This window comes from Cervus canadensis, chromosome 16 (assembly GCF_019320065.1).
Source record: "Cervus canadensis isolate Bull #8, Minnesota chromosome 16, ASM1932006v1, whole genome shotgun sequence".
Lineage (NCBI taxonomy): Eukaryota > Metazoa > Chordata > Mammalia > Artiodactyla > Cervidae > Cervus > Cervus canadensis.
Genome location: NC_057401.1, coordinates 24,324,298 through 24,343,876, shown reverse-complemented (window position 1 = coordinate 24,343,876; position 19,579 = coordinate 24,324,298). Strand labels below are relative to the sequence as shown.

At 37.8% G+C, this 19,579-nt stretch overlaps 1 protein-coding gene across 1 annotated transcript in view; it reads left to right on the top strand.

Moving 5' to 3' along the window:
• Positions 1 to 19,579, top strand: part of NDUFS4 (NADH:ubiquinone oxidoreductase subunit S4) — a 121,996-nt gene that overhangs the window by 83,706 nt on the left and 18,711 nt on the right. The window contains exons 3-4 of the mRNA XM_043488661.1: positions 3,348 to 3,520; positions 7,131 to 7,204. Coding sequence (XP_043344596.1) covers positions 3,348 to 3,520; positions 7,131 to 7,204 — 247 coding nt within the window. The remainder of the gene's footprint in view (positions 1 to 3,347; positions 3,521 to 7,130; positions 7,205 to 19,579) is intronic.

The following is a 19,579-nucleotide window of genomic DNA, read 5'->3' as shown; positions in this document are numbered from 1 at the left end:
AATTCACACAAGATAAATGGGGACAGTTGATAACCGAATCATACAGTTTTTATATGGAAAACTAATATTTTATCATGGAAATTGGTATTTGAAAGAATAAAGTTCATTTACATATACTGGCATATACTTTCTTAATGATTTTTAAAATTCCTCTTCAATTTAAACTAGACTTGTGAAATGGAAAGTCAGTGTATCAGCTCTTATAGAATTTAAAATTGTGAAAAAGATCGTACTGAAAGAGTAGAACTTTCAAATTATGATATGCTTGTTTTCAGTAGCAAATTTTTAAGTATGAATGCCCTTTAATCTATGAATCATGATTAGGTAACTAGTTACTATTTCTTAAATAGCATATTGTATACAAGTTCATATTTATGAAACTTTATGAAGATACTTAGTTTAATAATATAAACATAGGTGTCATGCTTGATCCAATTGTTAAAAATTAAAAAGTTTTAAAATTCAGTAAGTGTATATATTATGTATAGGGTTGTTTTATTAGAATTTATAAATACTAACTGGTGAGTCTTGAGATTCTTCAGGTGCCAACTTGCAGCCTTCTCCTATCTTACATGTTTTAACTTTTTTGTAGACATAGAAAATCTATGAATTATTATTTACAAATAACCTATTTTACCAATCAAATGAGAAATCTGTGAAAGGCAACATTGACATCTTTTATGTTTTTTAAAAATAATCACATATGATCCATACTGCAGTAGAAAAGTAGAAATCTAAAAAGAGTATCATTAAAGTAGAAATCTAAAGAGTATCATTAGTTCAGTATAGTTTCAGTAGTTTGCAGATCATTTATTTTCAAAAGTTGAGTCACAGATAGGTCAGTGAGAACTTTGAGGAAAAGCAAAGCATTGAAGACACGGAAAAAGTTCATAGTGCCTCATAGTTCTTTTCAAGTATTACATTGTTTTAATGGAATCTTGGAATGAGAGCTTTAGCCCATTGAAATGTCGCTTAAAGGACATGTTCTTCTGTCACTTGCTGAAGCTGTGTGCATGAAATGATAACAATAGAGTGTTGTGATGCGTTTTAAAAGTGTGAGAAATCAGTTTGTCTAGACTGAGTGTGTGCCTACAAGGACTAGGAATTTTAGAGCTTCTGTGCCCTTTAGGTGTCAAGTATGTGAGAGATGCCAAGCCTTTTTATTCTGTCTTTGGCAGCAGTTCAGCTCTCCAGTACCTTACATGTCTTCTGCAGGCAAAGGCAGGGATTCTATGTCAGAACAACTTGGACTTCAAAATTCAGAAACTCATTTGTTTGAATGCCAGTTTTATTGGAAGAAGATACCAAACAATTGCCATAATTTGAGAAGGCATGGAAGCACTTACAGCTAGGAGCTTAGCAACTTTTGTAGCCACTGATTTTAAAGTGGTTTTCCATCCTTAAAAAATCATGCTGTGCCTTTCTGCTTTGATAGTACAAATCAAGAAATACTCTTTCCATTTTACTAAAGCTTTATTGGTTTTTAAATTACTTTGGCATATGCATACAATATAGACATTTATTAAGAAAAAGTAAGTCTGTTTCCTGAACTGGTATTGAAAAAGTGAGTCTGTTTCCTGAACTGGTATTAAGAGATTAATATGCTATCTTTTCTGTAAGTCTTATTAAAAGAATAGCCAACTTATAGCTTCAGCTTTTATGAGCTCAGCTCAGAATGGAGGTGTTGCTATGGAATTTGACAAGGATGCCTCATCCCGTAATTTTGTAATATGCTTACTGTTCGTTTATACTTTGCTTCAGCTATAACTAAATAGATTTTTTAATATGAAAATATATAATATTAAATACTAAGTTAATGTGAAAGATTACCAACACTGTAGTGAATTCAAAGGGGGAATTAAACATTAAGGACTTTCCAGGAGCTGAGTTTCTTTCAAGCTCTTGAGTAGAGGAATATTCTTTAGAAAGTTATTGAATGTAATAATAACCTGAAATTACTTTTCTTTGAAGATGAACTTGACAGTTTGTAATAACTTGATATATTGATGCCTTTAAAAATTATGTATTAGTTGTGTTCATTTTCCTTTTATTTTATCCTATAAACTTTAAAAATGTAGGCATATACTAGAAGTACATTTTTGTGTATATATTTATATGGATCATTTTAATAGTTTCTCCAAATAGACGAACTATGACAAAGTAACCACACCTAATTATTGGTATAGGTGAGAAGGTATAGTTGTCAGCTAAAATAACTCTAAGGAATTGTTTCTTTAATCTGTGTGTAGAAAGATTAGTTGAGTCAGAAATACATTTAGTTTTTTCCCAGTACATATTGCAACTAAGAAATCCTAGTATTTCTTGGGTCTAAAGCATTGATTAGAGTGGAACTACAAATAAACATGAAATTAAAATTAACAAAATGTGCTAAGTTTTCTAGTTTTCACAAGTTTGATATAATCATTTAAATGTTAAACCTGTTGTTTTTAACCAGCTTTTTAAAGTTTACCTTAGTAAGGAACCATAATGTTAAAATGCTTTATGAGCATAATATAGTTGACCCTAATATGATTTTACATTGCTAGAATGAAGTATTTTACCATTACTAAGTGGAGACTTAAACTGTAAATTACTTTGTTATTTTGTGTCCTGATTGCTACTATAGTTTGAAATATATTTAATCAGGGAATCAAAATTGTATGTATTCATCAGTTGACCTTTTGTTATTGGGTAGAAATATAGAAAAAGATAGTCAAGTTATCATTGTTTTCCTCTAACATTTCTGCAAAAATTGTGCAGAATTTTTTATCTTTGCAGAATAAGTTTGACACCTATTTGATATCATTTTCTCTTCAGTAGGTTTCATTAAGGGGAGATAAATCAAAATGGTAGTTAAAGTTGTTAATTGATTTTAATTGTTTACAAAAAGGGTCAGGCCTTTCTCTGAAGAGAATGCCTTGTAAGCAGCATGACACAGAAACCACTGGTAATAGATATTTTTTTCTATTTAAAATTTAGTCACTTTGTATATTTGTTTACTTTTAATATCCTTTTACATTCTTTCTCTGCTAACTAATTATACCAGCTTATGACATCAGAGTCTACTTACTACAGGCTTTTCTGCCAGCAGACTCTTCAAAAATTACCAGTACCTTGTTGTTCAAAATGGGCCTAAAATTTTTATGAGCCCTTTCCCACTATACTTTAACATTCCCCCAATATATCTTCTCCAAATATCAAAGTAGTAGTTTACATGGTAAAGTAACAAAGAAGTGAAATCTTAAAAAAAATTATAAATAAGTATATATTGTAAGATACAGAAAGCAACAAAAATACATTAGGGTGTAAGTGGGCTGTTATCAGCACATTTGCTTGTTTTTCTGTAGGATATTACTACTTTAACTGGTGTTCCCGAAGAGCATATCAAAACTAGAAAAGCCAGGATCTTTGTTCCTGCTCGCAATAACATGCAGTCTGGAGTAAATAACACAAAGAAATGGAAGATGGAGTTTGATACCAGAGAGAGATGGGAAAATCCTTTGATGGGTTGGGCGTCAACGTGAGTATTTTGGTTTAATTTGAATATTATTTTTGGCTCTTTTTCTGTGTAGATTTTCCTTTTAAATGCACTGATTTTCAGGCTCTTTTTTATACAGGATGCCTTATGACAATACTTTTTGAAACAGTTTTGCATAGATATCACTATGTTTAATGGTATAGACATATACGTTCCACATAGGTGACATATATATATAAAATAATATTTATATAAATGTGGTCCAGCAAAATATACTATAAGAACAGTGTTTTTCAGAGAACTATTTACTGGATAAAAATGGCTGACATTGTGAGCACTCTTAACATGGTCCCTAAGCTATAGATATTAGTTTAAAATATACTGTGAATAGTGTTAATAATTTAATGACACTTATTTTTAAAATAAAACTTCTTTATCTTTTTTGTTTATTAGAGGAGATTAGATGAGTTTAGAAATTTTGATAATCATTGTTAGTGTATACAAATGCAATAGATTTTTGTATATTAATTTTGTATCTTGCAGCTTTACCAGATTCAGCTCTTATAGTTTTCTGGTGGTATCTTGAGGATTTTCTGTAGATGGTATCATGTCATCTGCAAACAGTGACAGCTTTTCCTTTTCAGCTTGAATTCATTTTATTCCTCCTTCCAGTCTGATTGCTGTAGTCAGGAATTTCAGCACTACGTTGAAGACGAGTGATGAGTGCTGGTGTCAGCCTCCTGGTGTCTTGGCTGGATGCCGATAAGGCAGGCTGTGGGGCTGCGATGGGCCTGGGATTGGTGACCACCTGTTGGTGGACAGGGTCTGGTCCTGGAACATATTGAGGCTAATTCTTCCCACCCCTCCCAACTGTTGCATGAAGCCAAGTCTCATGGCCTCTTGCTTCAGGGCCCAGGGGTTCTAGTTCAGTTCAGTTCAGTCGCTTAGTCGTGTCCGACTCTTTGGCGACCCCAAGCACGCCAGGCCTCCCTGTCCATCACACACTCCCAAAGTTCACTCAAACTCATGTCCATCGAGTCGGTGATGCCATCCAACCATCTCATCCTCTGTCGTCCCCTTCTCCTCCTGCCCCCAATCCGTCCCAGCGTCAGGGTCTTTTCCAGTGAGTCAACTCTTCGCATGAGGTGGCCAGAGTATTGGAGTTTCAGCTTCAGCATCAGTCCTTCCAGTGAACACCCAGGACTGATCTCCTTTAGGATGGACTGGTTGGATCTCCTTGCAGTCCAAGGGACTCTCAAGAGTCTTCTCCAACACCACAGTTCAAAAGCATCAATTCTTCGGTGCTCAGCTTTCTTTATAGTCCAACTCTTACATCCACACATGACTAGATGGACCTTTGTTGGCAAAGTAATGTCTCTGCTTTTTAATATGCTATCTAGGTTGGTCATCACTTTCCTTCCAAGGAGTAAGCATCTTTTAATTTCATGGCTGCAGTCACCACCTACAGTGATTTTGGAGCCCCCAAAAAAAAAAGTTTGACACTGTTTCCACTGTTTCCCCATCTATTTCCCATGAAGTGATGGGACTAGATGCAATGATCTTAGTTTTCTGAATGTTGAGCTTTAAGCCAACTTTTTCACTCTCCTCTTTCACTTTCATCAAGAGGCTTTTTAGTTCCTCTTCACTTTCTGCCATAAGGGTGGTGTCATCTACATATCTGAGGTTATTGATATTTCTCCTGGCAATCTTGATTCCAGCTTGTGCTTCTTCCAGCCCAGTGTTTCTCATGATGTACACTGCATATAAGTTAAATAAGCAGGATGACAATATAGAGCCTTGACGTACTCCTTTTCCTATTTGGAACCAGTCTGTTGTTCCATGTCCAGTTCCAACTGTTGCTTCCTGACCTGCGTATAGGTTTCTCAAGAGGCAGGTCAGGTGGTCTGGTATTCCCATCTCTTTCAGAATTCTCCAGTTTATTGTGATCCACACAGTCAAAGGCTTTGGCATAGTCAATAAAGAAGAAATAGATGTTTTTCTGGAACTATCTTGCTTTTCTGATGATCCAGCGGATGTTGGCAATTTAATCTCTGGTTCCTCTGCCTTTTCTAAAACCAGCTTGAACATCTGGAAGTTCACGGTTCATGTATTGCTGAAGCCTGGCTTGGAGAATTTTGAGCATTACTTTACCAGCATGTTGTAGAGCTGGTGTCTAACCACTGGTGGGTAGGGCCAAGGGGTTCTGGGCCTAGTGATGGTTCACTGCTTGGCAGAGGTAAATCCTGGGACCTCTGCCTACAGAACCCTGGTAGTCCTTGAGCTCCTGTGTTGGCCCACTGATTTGCGATGCCTGCAGTGTCTCAGAGCTGGGTTTGTACAGCTGGTTGGCAGAGCCAGGGCCCACGAGGTCTTGGCTAGTGCTAGCGTGTTGGCAAGTAAGTTGGGTTCTCTGTGGCAGCCTGCCTTCTTGTGGGTAGAGCTGTGTTCCCATCCTGTTAATGGCTTAGCCTGAGATATCTCAGGAATGGTGCTTATAACCTGGTTAGAAGCTATTGAGAAAATTCCAAAATGGCACCTCATGGTGGAATGAGCTCCCCCAAATGGCTCTTGCCAGTTTTCTACATCCCTGGGCTTCACTTGTCTCCTGCCTTTCCAGGAGACTCTCAAAGATCAGGAGGTGCGTCTGACCCATGCTTCCTTCAAATTACTGCTTCTGCTCTGGGTCCTGAAGTACATGAGATTTTTTGTGAGCCTTTTAAGAGATGGTCTCTGTTTCCCACAGCCCTCTGGGTCTCCTGAAACTAAGCCCCATTGGCCTTTAAAGCCAAATATTCTGGGGGCTTCTCTTCCCAGTCCAGGATTCGGGGACTTGGGAGCTCAGTGTGGGGCTTGAACAGATTGCTTCTTGGGGATAACCTCTGCAGTTGTTGGAGAAAGTAATGGCCACCCACTCCAGTATTCTTGCCTGCAGAATCCCATGGACAGGGGAGCCTGGTGGGCTACAGTCCCTGGGGTCTCAAAGAGTCAGACACGACTGAGTAACTGACTTTCTGCAGTTGTACTTACCCTCCTGTTTGTGGGTTGCCCAACTTGGTATGGGTCTCTGCCTCCTGTCTCATTGTGGTTCCTCCTTTATACCTTTGATTATAGAAGATCTCTTCTGCTTGATTCTAGGTTTTATAAGGTAAGTTTAAAGAATAAAAACAAACCTAAGACAATTCTCATTCATTTTGGTTTTTTTTAAGCTTAATAAATGATTTTTATTAGAGACTAAAGATTGCTGGATGTCTTTATAAAGTTTTTAATTTGACATGTTAGAAAATCGCCCTAATTTAACACTGCTGCTGCTGCTAAGTCGCTTCAGTTGTGTCCAACTGTGCGACCCCATAGACAGCAAGAACACTGGAGTGGGTTGCCATTTCCTTCTCCAGTGCATGAAAGTGAAAAGTGAAAGTGAAGTCGCTCAGTCATGTCCGACTTTTAGCGACCCCATGGACAGCAGCCTACCAGGCTCCTCCGTCCGTTGGATTTTCCAGGCAAGAGTACTGGAGTGGGTTGCCATTGCCTTCTCCGTAATTTAACACAGAAAAACATATTCAGATAGTGGACAGTTGTAAAGAAATTATTCAAAATAAGTAATTTTCAGTCACAGATTAATGTTAAATCCTGGGAAAAAAATTGTTTCTTACAGGGCTGATCCCTTATCCAACCTGGTTCTGACTTTCAGTACTAAAGAAGATGCAATTGCCTTTGCAGAAAAAAATGGTAAGTGTGATTTGCTTTTGTTTTGACAAGTAAGGTATGATTTTATGTTCTTAACCTATATTCTATAATTAAGTTGAACAAAATCAATGTATCTAGTCCAGTGGTTTTAGATTTTTTTCTTTTTATGCCATGAGAACATACCCCTCCCCAAAATAAAAAATCTGAAAAATAAATACACATGTAACATATGAAAGTCAAACTGCTGTAAATTTGAAGTCGAGGCTTGGAATAAAACTACTTGTCTAACTCCTATCTTATTTATGAATGCCTCTGTAAAATCATTAACATTAAGTTTAAAACATTAAACATCTCATAAGGCAACCTATTCCAGTTTTGACATCTGTTTATTATTTTCTTACTTTGAAACAAAGTCTCATGTCTGTTACTCTACCTAATAGCTTTTCAGTTATTACAAATCATGTTTCCTCTAAAATGTCATGTGAACATAAATGTCTATGTTTACCACTTCTATTGATATGTTGGGTCTGTAATTATATTAATACAACCTAAGAGTATATTAGTAGCTACCTAAAACTCTTGACCTGTGTTAGGTTTTCTTTCAACTGAAACAGAGACTAGAATGTCTTTTTCCCCTCCTCATTTTCTGCTGTTAAACCATGCAACACAGTAGTGAAAGGAGCCTTTGGAGGCAGATCATGATGGATTCTAATCCTTATTATGCCACTCAAAGCTACCTGATCTTGGATTAATTTCATCATGGACTTAATGTTTCTTCATTGTTCAAATAATGGTAGTTACCTAAAGGTGTACCTAGGCAAGTACTTGAAACATAATGGGCTTCCCAGGTGGCATAGTGATAAAGAATCCGCCTGTCAGTGCAAGAGGTGTAAGAGACTTAGGTTCAATCCCTGGGTCAGGAAATGGCAACCCACTCCAGTATTCTTGCTTGGGAAATTCCATGGACAGAGGAGCCTGGAGGACTACAGTCCACGGGGTTGTAAAGAGTCAGACACGACTGAACATGCACACACACACACAACTGGCCCCTTGGAAACTATTAGTCCTTTCCATTACCTCCCTCCATCTGTTATTTCTTCTGTTTCTCTCAGGTTTAAATGCAATACTGTGCATTTGTACCTGATGCATTCTGTTGTTCTAGTTGATCAAATTGAATTTGAATCTAATTCAGCTATTTGAATGATATCATGTCCATTTAAGTATGTTATTACTATAAGGCAATATAAGTTTAAAAGATTATTAGTGTTTTTTCAACATATTTGACATAAATGTAAAAGCACCATAAAGATTATTATTATCTGAAATATTTGATTTTTCATCCTAAGTTCACATTATATTATACCTTAAGAATCTGAAGCCAGACTGTCAGATTTGAGTCCATGTCGGATCTCTATTTGTCTGGGTTTGTACAAGGAGAAAATGCAAATACAATGGGAATCGTTACGAGGATTGAATAAGTTTATAAAAGTAAAGTACTTAGGATGTAGCTAAGTATATAATGGTATATCAGTTTATCTTATTAGTAGACTTTAAAAATAAAAAAATTTTAAGTATTATATATTACCAAATTTCCAAATTATGTATTTGTTCTCAAAGTGATCATAATCTTTAAAATATTATTTTGATGTAACATTTACATTGCTGTTTTTAAAATTAAACTGTAATGTAGCTCATCAACAACAGTTCTGTTAATGTTTTTCATCTTTGTAGCCTACCATATTTCATGTCTGACACCTCAAATAGTCTATCATGTGAGTTTAATGACAGGAAGGCTAATTAAACTCTTAAACCTCTGACTCCTTCCTGAGTGGGCACAAGGACTGTATGACTGTAGTTGCCATGTGAATTGCAGATATACGAACTAACCACTGCTACTCTTATTAATAAAATCAAGTGCCTTTCCGATCTGATTTCTACTCCCCACACCAGAATGAAAATTGAGGAGCATTACCAAAGTCAATAGACAGTATAATTTGAAAAAGCTTAGAGAATATTACCGTATAAATCTGTAAGCTAACTGTGGATCTGGGGACTTACCTGGTGATCGAATAGTTAGGATTTGGCGCTTTCACTGCCATGGCCCGGATTCCTTCTCTGGTTGGGGAACTGAGATCTCAGAACCATCTGGCGCAGCCAAGATAAAACAAAAAACAGAGAAAAACAGGGAATCAGGAATTCTTTCTTTTAAGTGCTTGCGTGCTGAGTCGCTTTAGTCGTGACCCTGTGGACTGTATCTTGTCAGGCTCCTCTGAGGGCTTCTCCAGGCAAGAAAACTGGAATGGATTACCATGCCGCCCTCCAGGGGATCTTCCAAACCCAAGAATTGAACTCCCGTCTCTTTCATCTCCTGCATTGGCAGGTGGGTTCTTTACCACTAGCATCAACTGGGAAGCCCAAAGGACTTATAGAAGTATGGACAAGGTATAGGAAAACCACAGCACATAGTGGGGTAGTGAGATGGTGTTACCAAACCTGCAAGACCTGCTTGGGAAGGATCGTGTGTTAGGATGAAGTATGACTTACAGGGAGAGAACGAACTGACCAGAAAACCTAGGTTATCTATTGTGCCCAGGCTTCTCGGTTCGCGGGATTCTCCAGGCAAGCATACTGGAGTGAGTCACCATTTCCTTCTCCAGGGGATCCTCCCAACCCAGGGACCGAACTTATCTCCTGCATTGGCAGATGAGTTTTTTACTGTTGTGCCGCCTGGGAAGCCCTGACAGCCTTTAAGGCAGTAGGTATTCTGTTGCTCTGATTCACTGCTGTGTTTCCAGTTGTTGCTCAGCTGCTAAGTTGTGTCCAACTCTTTTTGTTTCCAGTGCCTGACACAAAATTTATATAGTGGACACTGGCTATCTGGTGAAATTAGTGCCTTCCTAAAATATTTTCCCTACTCAGGAATTTGAAGGCACTTTCATCTCCTAGGGAAGAGGTTATTTCTCATTCTTCACTTATTTAACATTTATTATTATATACTTGGCGCCTTGGTGGCCCAGTGGTTAAGAATTCACCTTCCAATGCAAGAGACACAAGTTCAATCCCTGTACAGTCAGTGATAACTTTGCAGCTCTACTAGTAAAAGTAAATAGTTGTAATAGAGACAATATGTCCCCCAAAGTCTAAAAATATTTTGTATTTGGCCATTTACAGTAAATATTTACTGACCTCTGGTCTAACCAATTATGTACTCCTTCAATACTTGTGACCCCTTCTCCTCTGACATTTTTGTTAATCTGAAATGCTCTTTATTCAAACACTTCAAAAAGCCTATGCTTAATATACTCCTCAGCTGATAATTCAAGTTCTTCACATATAAGCACTAACTTATCACTCAAATAGTAACCTGTCACTCAAATAGTAACCTGACTTTATCTTACTGTGCCTCAGCATTTCCTCCTGCCCTTATCTCTGCTTTAGTTTCTTCCTTCTGAAATCTCTTCCTCATTATGTTCCCTTTCTCCTCTTTTTCCCTGCCTACGAACTCCAGCCTACTTTTCAGAATACATTTTAAATGTTATCTCCTTTCTGATCGCTTTTCTTATTTCCCTTTCCAATCTCCAAAAATAGATGTGCTCTCTCTTCCTTTAGCTTCCACATTGATGTTTTCCTTTTTTATAACTCTTCTACCTGTGGTATTGTATTTTACTTTTTTTGTATTGCATTCAGTCATACATATGTTGAGCACCCTGTCATATGCCAACACTCCTGGCTTAGGTTCTGGGGATCATTATTTAAATAAGACATAGTCCTCTTACTCAAACTATAATACTTTATTTGCTGAATTATAAGCACCTCCCTGGTGGCTCAGACGATAAAGAATCTGCCTGCAGTGCGGGAGACCCAACTTTGATCCCTGGCTGGGTAGGTAAGATGATCTGGAAAAAGGAATGGCTACCCAATCCAGTATTCTTGCCTGGAGAACCCCATCGATAGAGAAGCCTGGCAGGCAACAGTCCATGGGGTTGCAAAGAGTGCCAAATGATTGAGTGACTAGCACTTTCATATTTTCACTTTCACCAGGGAAACCACCCAGTCATCTTAATCTTTTTATATGCTCAATAAAAATTGGTAAATTTGAACAGTACATTTAGTGATGCTGTAAATTATTCTCCAGGTTATGTTTTAAACTCTTCCTTGCTGCTGCTGCTGCTGCTAAGTCACTTCAGTTGTGTCCAACTCTGTGCGACCCCACAGATGGCAGCCCACCAGGCTTCGCCATCCCTGGGATTCTCCAGGCAAGAACACTGGAGTGGGTTGCCATTTCCTTCTCCAGTGCATGAAAGTGAAAAGTGAAAGTGAAGTCGCTCAGTCGTGTCTGACTCTTCGCGACCCCATGGACGGCAGCCTACCAGGCTCCTCCGTCCATGGGATTTTCCAGGCAAGAGTACTGGAGTGGGCTGCCATTGCCTTCTCCCAACTTCTCCTTAAATCATTTTAAATTTATTTGGCTACTTGTTTTTTCTTTTAGAAGAACTGTTAACTCCTATAAGACCAGTGTCAATCACATAGCTCCCAGCTGATAGGGCCCACGTTTCTAGGTTCCAACTCCAGTGTTTTTTCCCATGATACTACTGTGCTGCTGTAGATGTTACATCCGTCATCTCGATCTGCATGGTCCAGTACGGTAGGCACAGATGGCTATGCAGCACTTGAAATGTATTTAGTTAGAATTGGGGTATGCTGTTAAGTGTAAAATACACACTGGGTTTCTGAGACTTAGTGTTAAGAAAAAGAAGCATTAAATATCTCTAATACATTTTATATTGATTACATTTTAAAATGATAATATTTAAGATGTGTATTAGGCTAGGAATCTAAATGATTAAAGGCTTACTTTTTCGTTTTAGACATTTATGAAAATGTTGCTTCTAGATAATTAAAACTTGTCTGGTTCACATTATGTGTCTGTTGGGTAGCACTAATCTAGAATACTTCAAGCTATATAAGACATACATTACATACATATTCTAGATATATCATTTCTATATATTCTGTAGTGAATATAAGAAATAGGAAAACCTTACCTAACTTTGAAAAGTTACATTACTTGAGAAATGCAGAGAGTTCCTTGATAGTCCAGTGGTTAGGACTCTGCACATTCACTGCTGGGGCTCCAAGTCAGTTCCTGGTTGGGGAACTAAGATCCCACAAGCTGCGGTGCATGGCCAAAAAAAATAAAAATAAATTTTTAAAAAAAGAAATGCAGTTCTGTTCTTCAGACACTTACCTAGGATCAAGGATAAGTGTAAATTTTTATATTACATACAATAATGAAATAAAATAGCTTAAAAATCTGTGTGTGTGCTTAGTCGTTCAGTTGTGTTTGACTCTTTGTGACCCCATGAACTGTAGCCCACCAGGCTTGTCTGCCCGTGGGGATTCTCCAGGCAAGCATGTTGGAGTGGATTGCCATGCCCTTCTCCAGGGGATCTTCCCAATTCAGGGATCATTGCAGGCAGGTTCTTTACCATCTGAACCAACCAGGGAAGCCCAAAAGATCTACATTACATCACAAAATCCCTATTTAACACTTATTTTCAATTTCTTAAATTAAGGCATTATGTAAATCCATATCTTTACATAAGAATGCCCTCATGTCTGAGACTAAACGTTTTCTTCTTCCTGCTATTGATAATTTTGCTTCTGGTCTCTTCTCACCATACCTCACTTCCTGTGGAAGCCTGGTTCTGTCACCTGCTGAGTGGGATAGAAGAAAGACTGAATGCTCTTCCTTGGCTTCTTTTTCCCCTGCTCACCTCTCACTTCTCTCTTGAGTAGCATACACTAAGTAAGTTATAAATACCCTTGTGTCTCTTTATCACCAGAGCCTCATCTTAAAGATCTCCCTTTGAACTCAGCATATATTCCAGAAGAACTCTTCAAAGATGCTTTGTCTTTTTATAAAGAAAGTTTATATGAGGTTTTCTCAAATGTTGATGAACCTTTTTTCTTTGCATACAGGAAAGACCCACCTCTCACTCATGTGGCTTTTGTCTTTTCTTGTAGTGGGCTAGGATGCTTACATTTATATGCTAATGAAACTAGAACTGGTTTTATCCCCTTTCCCTTTTGATCTGATTTGAAACTTTGTGACTTCCCTTTGATATGTCATTTTACCCCTTGTGTTTTTCTCATTGCTGTTAGTTAGCAGTAACAACTTACTAAAATTCTCCAATAGAGGAGGGTTTTCTTCAGGAGTAAACAGGATGACAGAGAATAAGCAGTGAAACTGCTATGGAGATGTAGTGGGGAGGAAAACTCACCTCTAAAGTTACAGAAGATGGAAGCACTGGTTCAGGAAAATATAGAGATAATTGGGAGTTGCAAACCAGAACTTAGAATTGTCTCAGAAGTGGACACCATCATCAAGGTCTGGATTTCCACCTATCTTAAACCTTCTCATGAGGGTCTCAACCTTATATTCATCAATCTATTTTTTTTTTTGAAAGATTAGAAGTATTTTATTTTTTCCATTTATTTTTATTAGTTGGAGGCTAATTACTTTACAGTATTCTAGTGGGTTTTGTCATACATTGACATGAATTAGCCATGGATTTACATGTATTCCCCATCCCGATCCCCGCTCCCACCTCCCTCTCTACCCGATCCCTCTGGGTCTTCCCAGTACACCAGGCCCGAGCACTTGTCTCATGCATCCAACCTGGGCTGGTGATCTGTTTCACCCTAGATAATATACATGTTTCAATGCTGTTCTCTCGAAACATCCCACCCTCGCCTTCTCCCACAGAGTCCAGAATTCTGTTCTGTACATCTGTGTCTCTTTTTCTGTTTTGCGTATAGGGTTAATGTTACCATCTTTCTAAATTCCATATATATGTGTTAGTATGCTGTAATGTCCTTTATCTTTCTGGCTTACTTCACTCTGTATAATGGGCTCCAGTTTCATCCATCTCATTAGAACTGATTCAAATGAATTCTTTTTAATGGCTGAGTAATATTCCATGGTGTATATGTACCACAGCTTCCTATCCATTCGTCTGCTGATGGGCATCTAGGTTGCTTCCATGTCCTGGCTATTATAAACAGTGCTGCGATGAACATTGGGGTACATGTGTCTCTTTCAGATCTGGTTTCCTCAGTGTATATGCCCAGAAGTGGGATTGCTGGGTCATATGGCAGTTCTATTTCCAGTTTTTTAAGAAATCTCCACACTGTTCTCCATAGCGGCTGTACTAGTTTGCATTCCCACCAACAGTGTAAGAGGGTTCCCTTTTCTCCACACCCTCTCCAGCATTTATTGCTTGTAGACTTTTGGATAGCAGCCATCCTGACTGGCGTGTAATGGTACCTCATTGTGGTTTTGATTTGCATTTCTCTAATAATGAGTGATGTTGAGCATCTTTTCATGTGTTTGTTAGCCATCTGTATGTCTTCTTTGGAGAAATGTCTGTTTAGTTCTTTGGCCCATTTTTTGATTGGCTCATTTATTTTTCTGGAATTGAGCTGCAGGAGTTGCTTGTATATTTTTTGAGATAAATCCTTTGTCTGTTGCTTTGTTTGCTATTATTTTCTCCCAATCTGAGGACTGTCTTTTCACCTTGCTTATAGTTTCCTTTGTTGTGAAAAAGCTTTTAAGTTTCATTAGGTCCCATTTGTTTATTTTTGCTTTTATTTCCAATATTCTGGGAGGTGGGTCATAGAGGATCCTGCTGTGATTCATGTCAGAGAGTGTTTTGCCTATGTTCTCCTCTAGGAGTTTTATAGTTTCTGGTCTTACATTTAGATCTTTAATCCATTTGGAGTTTATTTTTGTGTATGGTGTTAGAAAGTGTTCTAGTTTCATTCTTTTACAAGTGGTTGACCAGCTTTCCCAGCACCACTTGTTAAAGAGGTTGTCTTTTTTCAATTGTATATCCTTGCCTCCTTTGTTGAAGATAAGGTGTTGCATTAGGTTTGTGGCATTTATCTCTAGGGCTTCTATTTCGTTCCAATTGATCTATATTTCTGTCTTTGCCAGTACCATACTGTCTTGATGACTGTGGCTTGTAGTTAGAGTCTGAAGTCAGGCAGGTTGATTCCCTCCAGTTCCCATTTCTTCTTTTCTCAAGATTATTTTGGCTATTCGAGGCTTTTTGTATTTCCATACAAATTGTGAAATTCTTTTGTCTAGTTCTGTGAAAAATACCGTTGGTAGCTTGATAGGGATTGCATTGAATCTATAGATTGCTTTGGGTAGAATAGCCATTTGACAATATTGATTCTTCCAATCCATGAACACGGTATGTTTCTCCATCTGTTTGTGTCCTCTTTGATTTCTTTCATCAGTGTTTTATAGTTTTCTATGTATAGGTCTTTCGTTTCTTTAGGTAGATCTACTCCTAAGTATTTTATTCTTTTTGTTGCAATGGTGAATTTGGTACTGTTCCTTATTTCTCTTTCTGTTTTTCATGTTAGATATGATAGGAATGCAAGGGATTTCTGTGTGTTAATTTATATCCTGCAACTTTACTATATTTGTTGATTAGCTCTAGTAATTTTCTGGTAGAGTCTTTAGGGTTTTCTATGTAGAGGATCATGTCATCTGCAAACAGCGAGAGTTTCACTTCTTCTTTCCTATCTGGATTCCCTTTACTTCTTTTTCTGCTCTGATTGCTGTGGCCAAAACTTCCAGCACTATGTTGAATAGTAGTGGTGAAGGTGGGCACCCTTGTCTTGTTCCTGATTTCAGGAATTTTGCTTTCAATTTTTCACCATTGAGGGTGATGCTTGCTGTGGTTGTTCATATATAGCTTTTATTATGTTGAGGATGTTCCTTCTATTCCTGCTTTTTGGAGAGTTTTAATCATAATGAGGTTTAATTTGTCAAGGGCTTCTTCTGATCGATTGAGAATATTCTATGAGTTTTATCTTTTCAATTTGTTAATGTGGTGTATTTACATTGATTGATTTGCGGATATTGAGATCTTGACTTCCTGGGATAAAGCCCACTTGGTCATGGTGTTTGATTTTTTTAATATGTTGTTGGATTCTGTTTGCTAGAATTTTGTTAAGGATTTTTGCATCTATGTTCATCAGTGATATTGGCCTGTAGTTTTCTTTTTTTGTGGCATCTTTGTCAGGTTTTGGAATTAGGGTGATGGTGGCCTCATAGAATGAGTTTGGAAGTTTACCTTCTTCTGCAATTTTCTGGAAGAGTTTGGGTAAGGTAGGTGTTAGCTCTTCTCTAAATTTTTGGTAGAATTCAGCTGGAAGCCATCTGGTCCTGGGCTTTTGTTTGCTGGAAGTTTTCTGATTACAGTTCGATTTCTTGCTTTGTGATGGGGTCGTTAAGATCTTCATTTCTTCCTGGTTCGTTTTGGAAAGTTATCTTTTCTAAGAATTTGTCCATTAGTCATCCAAAGTGTTCCATTTTATGGCATTAGAGCTGTCTAGGTTAGTAGTCTCTTATGATCCTTTGTATTTCAGTGTTGTCTGTTGTGATGTCTCCATTTTCATTTCTAATTTTGTTAATTTGGTTCTTCTCTCTTTGTTTCTTAATGAGTCTTGCTAATGGTTTGTCAATTTTGTTTATTTTTTCAAAAAAACCAGCTTTTAGCTTTGTTGATTTTTGCTATGGTCTCTTTAGTTTCTTTTGCATTTATTTCTGCCCTAATTTTTAAGATTTCTTTCCTTCTGCTAACCCTGGGGTTCTTCATTTCTTCCTTCTCTAATTGCTTTAGGTGTAGAGTTAGGTTATTTATTTGGCTTTTTTCTTGTTTCTTGATGTAAGCCTGTAATGCTATGAACCTTCCCCTTAGCACTGCTTTTACAGTGTCCCATAGGTTTTGGGTTGTTGTGTTTTCATTTTCATTCATTTCTATACATATTTTGATTTCTTTTTTGATTTCTTCTATGATTTGTTGGTTATTCAGAAGCGTATTATTTAGCCTCCATATGTTTGAATTTTTAACAATTTTTTTCCTGTAATTGAGATCTAATCTTACTGCACTGTGGTCAGAAAAGATGACTGGAATGATTTCAATTTTTTTGAATTTTCCAAGACCAGATTTATGGGCCAGGATGTGATCTATTCTGGAGAATGTTCCGTGTGCACTTGAGAAAAAGGTGAAGTTGATTGTTTTGGGGTGAAATGTCCTATAGATATCAATTAGGTCTAGCTGGTCCATTGTGTCATTTAAGGTTTGTGTTTCCTTGTTAATTTTCTGTTTAGTTGATCTACCCATAGTTGTGAGTGGGGTATTAAAGTCTCCCACTATTATTGTGTTACTATTAATTTCCTCTTTCATACTCGTTAGCATTTGCCGTACATATTGTGGTGCTCCTATGTTGGGTGCATATATATTTATAATTGTTATATCTTCTTCTTGGATTGATCCTTTGATCATTATGTAGTGTCCTTCTTTGTCTTTTTCACATCATTATTTGAAAGTCTATTTTATCTGACAATGAGTATTGCGACTCCTGCTCTCTTTTGGTCTCCGTTTGCATGAAATATTTTTTTCCAGCCCTTCACTTTTAGTCTGTATGTGTCTCTTGTTTTGAGGTGGGTCTCTTGTAGACAGCATATATAGGGGTCTTGTTTTTGTATCCATTCAGCCAATCTTTGTCTTTTGGTTGGGGCATTCAACCCATTTACATTTAGGGTAATTATTGATAGGTGTGGTCCCGTTGCCATTTACTTTGTTGTTTTGGGTTCACGTTTATACAACCTTTCTGCATTTCCTGTCTAGAGAAGATCCTTTAGCATTTGTTGAAGAGCTGGTTTGGTGGTGCTGGATTCTCTCAGCTTTTTGCTTATCTGTAAAGCTTTTGAATTCTCCTTCATATCTGAACTGAGTCTTGTCTGCGATACAGTTAATCTAGGTTGTAGGTTATCTCTTCATTACTCTCAGTAACATTCCTGCCATTCCCTTTGGCCTTGGAGGGTTTCTAATTGATAGATCAGCTGTTTCCTTATGGAATCCCTTTGTGTGTTATTTGTTGTTTCTCCCTTGCTGCTTTAATATTTGTTCTTTGTGTTTGACTTGGTTAATTTGATTAATATGTGTCTTGGGGTGTTTTCACCTTGGGGGTTTATCCTGTTTTGGGGGTACTCTCTGGGTTTTCTTGGACTTGGGTGGCTATTTCCTTCCCCATTTTAGGGAAGTTTTCAGTTATTATCTCCTCGAGTATTTTCTCATGCCTTTCTTTTTGTCTTCTTCTTCTGGGACTCTATTGATTCGAATGTTGGGGCATTTCACATTGTCCCAGAGGTTCCTGAGGTTGTCCTCATTTCTTTTGATCCTTTTTTTCTTTTTTCCTCTCTGCTTCATTTATTTCCACCATTTTATCTTCTACCTCACTTATCCTATCTTCTGCCTCTGTTATTCTACTCTTGGTTCCCTCCAAAGTGTTTTTGATCTCATTCATTGCATTGTTCATTTTTAATTGACTCTTTTTTATTTCTTCTAGGTCTTTATCAAACAGTTCTTGCATCTTTTCAATCTTTGTCTCCAGGCTATTTATCTGTAACTCCATTTTGTTTTCAAGATTTTGGATCATTTTTATTATCATTATTCTAAATTCTTTTTCAGGTGGATTCCCTATCTCCTCTCTTTTGTTTGACTTGGTGGGCAATTTTTCATGTTCCTTTACCTGTTGGGTATTTCTCTGCCTTTTTCATCTTGTTTAGATTGCTGTGTCTGGAGTTGGCTTTCTGTATTCTGGAGGTCTGTGGTTCCTTTTTATTGTGGAAGATTTACCCAGTGGGTGGGGTTAGACGATTGGCTTGTCAAGGTTTCCTGGTTAGGGAAGCTTGCGTCAGTGTTCTGGTGTGTGGAACTTGATTTCTTCTCTTTGGAGAGCAATGGAGTGCCCAGTAATGAGTTTTGAGATGGGTCTATGTGTTAGGTGTGACCTTGGGCAGCCTGTATGTTGACACTCAGGGCTATGTTCCTGCGTTGCTGGAGAATTTGCATGGTATGTCTTGCTCTAAAACTTATTGGCTCTTGGGTGGTGGTTGGTTTCAGTGTAGGTATGGAGGCTTTTGGACGGTCACTTATTACTTAAAGTTCCATGTAGTCAGGAGTTTTCTGGTGTTCTCAGGTTTTGGGCTTAAGTCTCCTGCCTCTGGATTTCAGTTTTATTCTTCCTGTAGTCTCAGGACTTCTCCAACTATACAGCCCTGATAAGAAAACTTCTAGGTTAATGGCGACAAGATTCTCCCTCGTTAGGGACACCCAGAGAGGTTCACAGAGTTACATGAAGAAGAGGAGAGGGGGGAGGGAGATAGAGATGAGCAGGAAGAGAAAAGAGGGGACTCAAGAGGAGAGAGACAGATCTACGCAGTTGTCTGTTCCCAGAGTGTTCTCCGTAGCCCAGACACCCACAAAGATTCACAGAATTGGATTGGGAAGAGAAGGGGAAAGGAGGAAATAGAGATGTTCTGAGGTAGAA